General features: G+C 46.5%; 1 protein-coding gene across 1 annotated transcript; it reads right to left on the bottom strand.

Annotated features, from left to right (window-relative positions):
* Window positions 1-761: 761 nt before the first annotated feature.
* LOC116374355 (coiled-coil domain-containing protein 8-like) lies at window positions 762-2,360 on the bottom strand. Its single transcript, XM_031826350.1, has 3 exons — window positions 2,216-2,360; window positions 2,070-2,125; window positions 762-1,976 (listed from the first exon to the last, which is right to left on the bottom strand). Exons 1-3 carry the CDS (start codon window positions 2,242-2,244, stop codon window positions 1,012-1,014), a joined length of 1,050 nt encoding a protein of 349 aa, XP_031682210.1. The 5' UTR covers window positions 2,245-2,360; the 3' UTR covers window positions 762-1,011.
* Between the last annotated feature and the right edge of the window lie 7,596 nt (window positions 2,361-9,956).

The raw sequence follows: 9,956 nt of genomic DNA, 5'->3' as shown, positions 1-9,956 counted from the left end.
TGAGGGATGGGTTTGTTGTGAAATAGGAAGCCCATTCTAGATTTAATTTTGGATTGGAGATGCTTGCTACCATGGGAACATACAAATGGACTGTGCTATGATTTGCAGTCGCTCCCCTCGCTCTGTCCTTGTCCTCTGCTTCTTTTATATTGATTCTGTACTGTTGAGGAAAGTTTGCAATGAAGCATTTCACACCCAGTGTCCTGTGGAGGTCATACCTGGGTAGAAGTGTTTTGTAGTTTCAGCTTTTCAAATGCTAAAGGTAGTTGAATATATATTTTAGGATCCCCAGTAGCCGATGTCAATGGCGACAGCTAGTCTTACTGGGGTCTGACACGGAAAAAATAAACTTAGCAATTTACATATGTTAATGCTTTGTGTGTTTGTGCAGCCGTTACGCATACACACAACCAGGTGGTCACATGGGGGAGAGGCGTTGCCTTGTTTTTTTTAAACCCGGTTTGCTGTTCTGTTGCGGTATATGGAAGGGAGTTCCAGCCAATCATGGCTCTAACACTGTGCTTTTAATTGAGACTGAAAAGACCCCTGGTGGCATGTTGGTGGGGTAAGTGTGTATGTTGACTATGCAAACAATGAGGAATTAAAACAAGAAATGCAGTCAACCTTTCCTCAACTACCAGAAACAAAGCTGTTTACACAAGTCGTGTAATCCACAATCCCTTTTTCTCCAGACCCAGTCTGTCCCTAATCAGCAAGCATATGGTAGGCAGGAGAGAAGCCCACATTTAAAAGACAAAGCATTTTGGAAGTCAAATTGTTTATTGAACAAATCATGCAAGAGTAGCAGGAACACCAGGACAAATCAAAACCGTACAACCTAAGTGTCAGCAAGTGACCAAATCAGATGTAAATTTTAGTCGTATGGTTTTGAAAAAAAAAAAAAAATCATACCATTGTAGTGTTCACCCCTGTAAACAATTTGCATAACGATGAGCAAGTGAAGGAGATCCTCATTTCAAACAAGTGCATTAGTTTGCACAATTCCTCACCTCAGTTACCTTTGCCCTTTTCTTCAAAGGGAGGCACAGTAACAGGGGAAAGCCGATTAAGGAGTTGGGCAAACCAAATTATGATCTCCCTATCTAGCTTGTTGAGGGGTCGGGCCGTCTGTTCAAGGCCGGCCGCTTCTGCAGAGGTATGTTTGGCAGTTGCTTCAGCAGAGGCGCGGGGGCCAGCCGCTTCTGCAGAGGTATGTTTGGCAGTTGCTTCAGCAGAGGCGCGGGGGCTAGCTGCTTCTACAGAGGTATGTTTAGCAGTTGCTTCAGCTGAGGCGCGGGGTCCGACGGCCGCTTCTGCAGAGGTATGTTTGGCAGTTGCTTCAGCTGAGGCGCGGGGGCCAGCCACTTCTGCAGAGGTATGTTTGGCAGTTGCTTCAGCAGAGGCGCGAGGGCCGGTGGCCGCTACTGCAGAGGTATGTTTGGCAGTTGCTTCAGCTGAGGCGCGGGGGCCAGCCGCTTCTGACGAGGCATGGTTGGCAGTTGCTTCAGCAGAGGCGCGCGGGCCGGCGGCCGCTACTGCAGAGGTATGTTTAGCAGTTGCTTCAGCTGAGGCGCGGGGGCCAGCCGCTTCTGACGAGGCATGGTTGGCAGTTGCTTCAGCAGAGGCGCGAGGGCCGGCGGCCGCTACTGCAGAGGTATGGCTGGCAGTTGCTTCAGCTGAGGCGCGGGGGCCAGCCGCTTCTGACGAGGCATGGTTGGCAGTTGCTTCAGCAGAGGCGTGGGGGCCGGCGGCCGCTTCTGCAGAGGTATGGCTGGCAGTTGCTTCAGCTGAGGCGCGGGGGCCAGACGCTTCTGACGAGGCATGGTTGGCAGTTGCTTCAGCTGTGGCATTTGGACCCTGCGTCACACTTGCCAGGGTATTGTAGCCAGTAGCTTTAGCATTTGGACCAGACACCACACTTGCTTGGGATCCAGTTGGTTCAGGTCCAGTGCAGGCAGGATGCCCATAAGCATCACCTAGGAAACAAAGAAAACATTGTGGTAAAATGCCAGCCTGAAGCCATTGGAACTAGACTGATTTTAACTGAAGTAGTGTAAACCAAAACACACCTTGAAGTGGAAAACAAGTTATCCCTCCAATTAGCAGGCAACAAATCCAAGAAACACTACAAAACATTCAGACAGGTAAACATCAATATCCAGTGAGCACTTTAAGACAAGGTAAACCAATCAGATGAACGCATTGAAAAACTAACCTCAAAGAGAGTCCAAAAGTCACAGCCATTTTAGTGATCAAAACCACAACCGTATTCAGAACTAATGCTACACAGACACCCTACCAGAATATCCCTGTTGCAATGTCTAACAGCTGTTTTGGTTGCACCTCATAAAGGAATCCCAGACCCTTCTTACCTGAATGGCTAATTATGTACAGCTGTCAACCAATGAACTTAATTTCAATTGGTTCAATTTCCCAATTGCGATTAGGTGCTCTTGATTTCATTCAGCTGGTGTGCACTGGTGTGCTGGAGGGTGGAGTTTACACATCATGGACCAATCCGACAGTTTTAACCATATTGGCGAGATGAATAGTGTGTTTGCCTTTCACCCTGGTTCGCTTCCCTACCCTGCCATTGAGTGAATATTTTTCTAGTCTCACTGGTGCTACCAAATCAAATGTACAGATTACAGCAAAAATATTTAGGAGTGTGTGTGACCAAAATGGTTGAAATTAGGTTGCAAATCATGTTTCAGTCTTACCTACCAGCTAGTATATCTTTGTTCTACTAATGTACAACTAATGCAACCTCATACAAGTACTTGGGAGTATGGCTAGACGGTGCACTTTCCTTCTCTCTGCACATATCAAAACTGCAGGCTAAAGTTACATCTAGACTTGGTTTCCTCTGTCGTAATCACTCCTCTTTCACCCCAGCTGCCAAACTAACCCTGATTCAGATGACCATCCTACCCATGCTAGATTACGGAGACATAATTTATAGATCGGCAGGTAAGGGTGCTCTCGAGCGGCTAGATGTTCTTTACCATTTGGGCATCAGATTTGCCACCAATGCTCCTTATAGGACACATCACTGCACTCTATACTCCTCTGTAAACTGATCATCTCTGTATACCCATCGCAAGACCCACTGGTTGATGCTTATTTATAAAACCCTCTTAGGCCTCCCTCTCCCCGTATCTGATATATCTACTGCAGCCCTCAGCCTCCACATAGAACACCCATTCTGCCAGTCACATTCTGTTAAATGTCCCAAAAGCACACACATCCCTGGGTCGCTCGTCTTTTCAGTTCGCTGCAGCTAGCGACTGGAACAGGCTGCAACAAACACTCAAACTGGACAGTTTTATCTCAATCTCTTCATTCAAAGACTTAATCATGGACAATCTTACTGACAGTTGTGGCTGCTTTGTGTGATGTATTGTTGTCTCTACCTTCTTGCCCTTTGTACTGTTGTCTGTGCCCAATAATGTTTGTACCATGTTTTGTGCTGCTAGTGATGTGTTGTCTCTCTTGTTGTGATGTGTGTTTTGTCCTATATTTATATTATATACATTTTTTTTTTTTTTATCTCAGGCCCCCATCCCCTCAGGAGGCCTTTTGCCTTTTGGTAGGCCGTCATTGTAAATAAGAATGTGTTCTTAACTGACTTGCCTAGTTAAATATAGGTTAAATTAATCAAAAAAACATAGCATAGGGTCAGTGAATGCTTCACTATTGGATACAACAACAGAAAACCTCAGGGTTTGACTGGAGTCTGGTTCCCAGTCCATTGCTCTATAACCACTAGGTAGTAATGCGGCCGATGTAGGTATAGTCCCAGGCCCTGTTGCAGCCCACGGCCCAGACCGCCAGGCTGTTCCTGACTGCAGACGGACTAATGATGCCCAGAGCAGGCCAGGGGAGCCAGAGGAGCCAGGAGAGCCAAGGGAGCCAGAGGAGCCAGGAGAGCCAGAGGAGCCAGAGGAGCCAGGAGAGCCAGGGGAGCCAGAGGAGCCAGGGGGACCAGGGGAGCCAGAGGAGCCAGGAGAGCCAGGGGATCCAGAGGAGCCAGGGGAGCCAGGAGGGCCAGAGGAGCCAGCAGGAGAGCCAGAGGAGCCAGGGGGGGCCAGAGGAGCCAGGAGAGCCAGAGGAGCCAGGAGAGCCAGGGGGACCAGGGGAGCCAGAGGAACCAGGAGAGCCAGGGGATCCAGAGGAGCCAGGGGAGCCAGGAGAGCCAGAGGAGCCAGGGGGGGCCAGAGGAGCCAGGAGAGCCAGGGGAGCCAGGAGAGCCAGAGGAGCCAGGAGAGCCAGGGGGACCAGGGGAGCCAGAGGAGCCAGGAGAGCCAGAGGAGCCAGGGGAACCAGGGGAGCCAGGAGAGCCAGGGGGACCAGGGGAGACAGAGGAGCCAGGAGAGCCAGGGGGGCCAGAGGATCCAGGGGGGCCAGAGGAGCTACGGGGACCAGAGGAGCCAGGGGAGCCAGGGGAGCCAGGAGAGCCAGGGGGACCAGGGGAGACAGAGGAGCCAGGGGAGCCAGAGGAGCCAGAGGAGCCAGGGGAGCCAGAGGAGCTAGGGGAGCCAGGGGGACCAGGGGAGCCAGGGGAACCAGAGGAGCCAGGGCAGCCAGAGGTGCCAGGGGAACCAGGGGATCCATCCTGCTCTGGTGACACAATATACCTTGTGCAGCCGTCGTCTCAAGGAAAGACTGAGTTGAGTGTTGAGTTGTTGGGGTCTATGCATAAACATAACCTTTCTTGACGTAAGCATTTTGAAATATTTGTACTCTTTAGGGAGTGTATTGGTTTAATTTATTCACATAGCTCATTATTATACGGAAGACAACCACCCATCAAGGACACTACATCAATGTTCAGAGATGGCATTTGATGCATTTGCTCCAATACAATTGTTTCACCTTAAGATTGCCATTTTCTCCATCCTGTTTTGAGCACTCTGTTTTCCTTGTGTGTAGGCCTAGGTCTGTGTTGGTCAGTGGAAGTGGCCTCCGAGTGCCTCCTTATGGTCTGTTTGGGCTAAAGGTCATGCATGGATACACTATAACTAAATGCCCTGCACGGGACCCAGACCTGTCCCTGTCCCTGTTGACACCCATAAAACACTATACTGCCTGTGTGGGTGTCACTTCAAGACTGTTTACATCTCCTTGCTCAATTCCTTGAAAAAATACAAGATTTCCAACTAAACTGTCACAAGCCTACTTTTATATATTGGGTAATTTGTTTTGAGACAGACTAAGCGACCGAGAGGCCCTTTGACAGACAGAAACACACATCGTTTGAAAAAATAATGTTTTATAAGGGAGGATTTTTCCATACAGACAGACACATACCGTGTAGCCACTGCAGCGATGTGTTAAGAACACACTTGAATTAAGCCACGTTATGCCACAGGAGTCTAGAGTCATCCTGCTATGAAACATTGTTGCTATTTTCCACTGTCATTAACAAGATGCTCCAGAGTCACAGAGTCATGGCCTGTCATTGTATACAGCAGCTCCATACATAGCAGCAGGGGGTCAGTTGTGTCTGTTTTCCCTATTTAAGATTATGTTAACTAGTGACATGAAAAGAGTCATCTGACTAATGACCATGTGAGACCGCATTGTGACATTTCAAAGTGACTCACTGAAGCAAGCGGCCCAGTCAGTCAGTCAGTCAGTCAGTCAACGGCACGTCTTAACCTGCTGACTCTGCAGTGCTCCTGACTGCAAACCCCTGCAGATAGATAAGCCAGTGTTAATGCTGCATCTTTACACTTATTTACAGTAAAACAGGTTTACAATAAAATAGCTCAGGTTTACAGTAAAACAGCTCAGGTTCCAGCATGAAAACTAAAACCCCAGTCTACAGTACAAAAGGCATACTGTGACAGTCAAAATAACTAAGTTATCACTTTTCACTGCTGAGTTGGGATCTCACCATTTCCACACATTAATTTTCACAAATCCCCCCCCCCCCCCCCCATAAGAAAAGAAGATTACATTCAAACTCTATGTAAATTTTCAGCCATAAACTCAGGGTCGGCCCAGCCAATAAGCAATATAAGCGGCCACCTGTGGCTGCTAGGGGGCCCCACAGCTGCTAGTTTGTTAGGAACTCAGTCAGTTTAGAATAGTAGAATACACAAATTGCTATTTAAAAATTTGGTAGTGCATCAGAAGTTTTCCTCAGTCACTGGCAGTTATGTCAGTCGCTGGCAGTCACTCAATCAGCCCATGTGAGCAAACATTTTTTTACATTGCTAGGTAAGTTAGTCTAGTCAGCTATCTAAACCTTGTAGTAATCATGGCCAAATTACCAACTGGGCGTTGTGGGGGGTCCCCAACCAAATCTCTCTTAGGGCTGCCAAAATGCTAGAACAGGCCATGCATATACTGAAGACTTCCTGTTATGGTGCATCAGTTGTTCCACTGGTGGAGAGTGATACAGTCCAGACTAGCTAGTAATGTATATTACTGTCCAGTGTTTCTCAGGATGCAGGCTTATCTGGTGGTCACAGGGCTAGCCAGGATCTCCTATTCTGATCAGTTTTCCCCTAATGAAAATCCACATTTACTGCTTTTTATTGCATGGTCAAATATAAACCGTGTTCATAAAAAATTTATGATTGAGTTGGAGTAAAACAGTAGAAAATGTTGTATGGATTAATATAAATGATGCTGCCACCAAAGATATTAAGATGAGTGAGATGCAAGGCTTTCTCTCTCAAACAGCCACACACAGTATCTGCACATGTGCAAGGGTTGGCTTCACACTGTTACAGCGTGGTAGCCAGGGTACCAAAACAGAGGACAGGTTGAGCCTTGAGCTTCAATGCTCTTAGTTGTTGTGGAAATTGACCCACTATGCAGTTTACTTTCTGCATGTACGTGATATGAGTCTACCTTTAACTACTGTTAAGAAATGTGTGTCTGTTCATTTCACAGCAGTGAACGTATTGTATTGTTAAAACAATAGTATTGTTATTCTGACCAGTAATGACTTTGAATGAACTTTTCCTGCTAAGGCCTCCTTGCTGCAACCCAAAATAACCTAATAACACAACAGAGGTGGAATTCCCAAACAGAAGCAGTGGTGACCAAATCTGTGTGTCTCTGTCTCTTTGTTTCTCTGTCTGTCTGTCTGCAACCAGTCTTGTGTGTCTCAGCCACAATGGTCAATCTGAGGGATGTCATGAGGTATTTGGTATACAGAACTAGGCTAAACTTCCCCAAACAAACAAACCTTCTATCTATTTGATGCTGCTCAGACAAAAATCAGTCTCTTTACAGGTGGCTAAGGAATCTTTCTGAAGCAAAACTCTCTGGAAATTGACAAAGTCAAAAATGGACAGAGACAAATGAGGGAACTGAATGATGATATTCACGTGATGGCGCTTTCTCTCCTCTCCACAACACGGGTTCACTGAATATATCCAAAGCATCTTAACACTGGTGTCTGTCTGACCACAACTGGCCATCCTAGGAGACAGAAATACCAGATGGATGTCTTCTACATTTAAGCCTTAATTGACAAGTTTGGAGACATGATAGTAGTGTCTCGACAAATGTTTTTTATTATGGGATATGTTTGATAGAGTTGACAGAGCTTCTACAAACAAACTCAAGATCAAGGTTACATTAACAAGCAAGAGTTGAACCTAGACAGCATTTTTTTTATTTTACCACAATTTTACCACTCTTTCCCTCTACTTAGTTTGTCCAAGTGAACAATGTAGGAGCAATCTTCACAACTTGTTTTACCAGGGAGCTTGTTAATGTCACACCCTAATCTGTTTCACCTGTCTTTGTGATTGTCTCTTACCCCCCCTCTGGGGTCGCCCATCTTCCCCATTATCCCCTGTGTATTTAGACCTGTGTTCTCTGTTTGTCTGTTGCTAGCTCCATCTTGTTTGTCAAGTCAACAAGCATTTTTGTGTCTCAGCGACCTGATTTTCCCAGTATCTATTTTTTTCTCCCTGGTTTTGACCCTTGCCTGTCCTGACTCTGAGTCCGTCTGCCTGACCACTGTGCTCGACCCTGAGCCTGCCTGCCGACCGGTACCTATGCCCCACCTCTGGATTATTGACCCCTGCCTGCCGTGACCTGTCTTTTTCCTGCCCCTGTTGGATTATTCAACCATTATTCATTGCCCGAGACCATCCTTCCCACCTCGTGCCTGGCGACGGCACTCAGCTGGGGTATGGGGAAACAGGTCTGGGAGGCGCAGAGGTCCCAGCCGAACCCTGGGGGGGCCCAGATAACCGGATGTTTGTGCCTGACATGCTGACCAGACCGGACATGTCGCGTGCTCGAGTGGGGCAAAATACATTTAGAAATCCTTTTTATTCAATTATTGCACCCACACTGCTCGCAGGCGCCAACGAGCGTCTGTGACGCCAAGGGCTAAAATAGAACTAATTCCTATTTCTGATGTAGATCACGCTACAAGTCCTGCCTCTCCCATCTCCTCATTGGTTTATAGAAGCAGGTACCCACGTGCCATCTCCTCAGTGGTTATACCGACGTGGGTAAATGAAAGACGAACTGTTTTGCCGGTAGTCGTGGTAATACAATGAAAGTTTAGATGCGATCACCATATACAGTGGGGCAAAAAAGTATTTAGTCAGCCACCAATTGTGCAGGTTCTCCCACTTAAAAAGGTGAGAGAGGCCTGTAACTCCATCATAGGTACACTTCAACTATGACAGACAAAATGAGAAAAAAAAATCCAGAAAATCACATGGTAGGATTTTTTATGAATTTATTTGCAAATTATGGTGGAAAATAAGCATTCGGTCACCTACAAACAAGCAAGATTTCTGGCTCTCACAGACCTGTAACTTCTTCTTTAAGAGGCTCCTCTGTCCTCCACTCGTTACCTGTATTAATGGCACCTGTTTGAACTTGTTATCAGTATAAAAGACAACTGTCCACAACCTCAAACAGTCACACTCCAAACTCTACTATGGCCAAGACCAAAGAGCTGTCAAAGGACACCAGAAACACAATTGTAGACCTGCACCAGGCTGTAACGTAACCAAATGTGGAAAAAGTCAAGGGGTCTGAATACTTTCCGAAGGCACAGTTTGGACACACCTACTCATTCAAGGGTTTTTCTTAATTTTGTAAACTATTTTCTACATTGTAAAATGGAATCATGCAGTTACCAAAAAAGTGTTAAACAAATCAAAATATATTTGAGATTTGAGATTCTTCAAAGTATCCACCCTTTTCCTTGATGACAGCTTTGCACAATCTTGGCATTCTCTCAACCAGCTTCACCTGGAATGCTTTTCCAACCGTCTTGAAGGAGGTCCCACATATGCTCAGCACTTGTTGGCTGCTTTTCCTTCACTCTGCGGTCTAACTCATCGGGTGATGGTGGAGGTCGGGTGATTGTGGAGGCCAGGTCACCTGATGTAGCACTCCACTCTCCTTCTTGGTCACATAGCCCTTACACAGCCTGTAGGTGTGTTGGGTCATTGTCCTGTTGAAAAACAAATGATAGTCTCACTAAGTGCAAACCAGATGAGATGTCACATCGCTGCAGAATGCTATGGTAGTCATGTTGGTTAAGTGTGCGTGGAATACTAAATAAATCAGACCAAAGGACAGATTTCCACCAGTCTAATGTCCATTGCTTGTCTTTCTTGGCCCAAGCAAGTCTCTTCTTATTATTGGTGTCCTTTAGTAGTGGTTTCTTTGCAGCAATTCGACCATGAAGGCCTGATTCATGCAGTCTCCTCTGAACAGTTGATGTTGAGATGTGTCTGTTACTTGAACTCTGTGAAGCATTTATTTGGGCTGGTAACTCTAATGAACTTATCCTCTGCAGCAGAGGAGACTCTGCGTCTTCCTTTCCTGTGGCGGTCCTCATGAGAGCCCGTTTCATCATAGCGCTTGATAGTTTCTGCGACTGCACTTGAAGAAACTTTCAAAGTTCTTGAAATGTTCCGGATTTACTGACCTTCATGTCTTAAAGTAATGATGGACTG

Source organism: Oncorhynchus kisutch, linkage group LG6, assembly GCF_002021735.2.
Source record: "Oncorhynchus kisutch isolate 150728-3 linkage group LG6, Okis_V2, whole genome shotgun sequence".
NCBI lineage: Eukaryota > Metazoa > Chordata > Actinopteri > Salmoniformes > Salmonidae > Oncorhynchus > Oncorhynchus kisutch.
The sequence above is the reverse complement of the archived record's forward strand: the minus strand, read 5'-3'. Positions and strand labels throughout refer to the sequence as shown.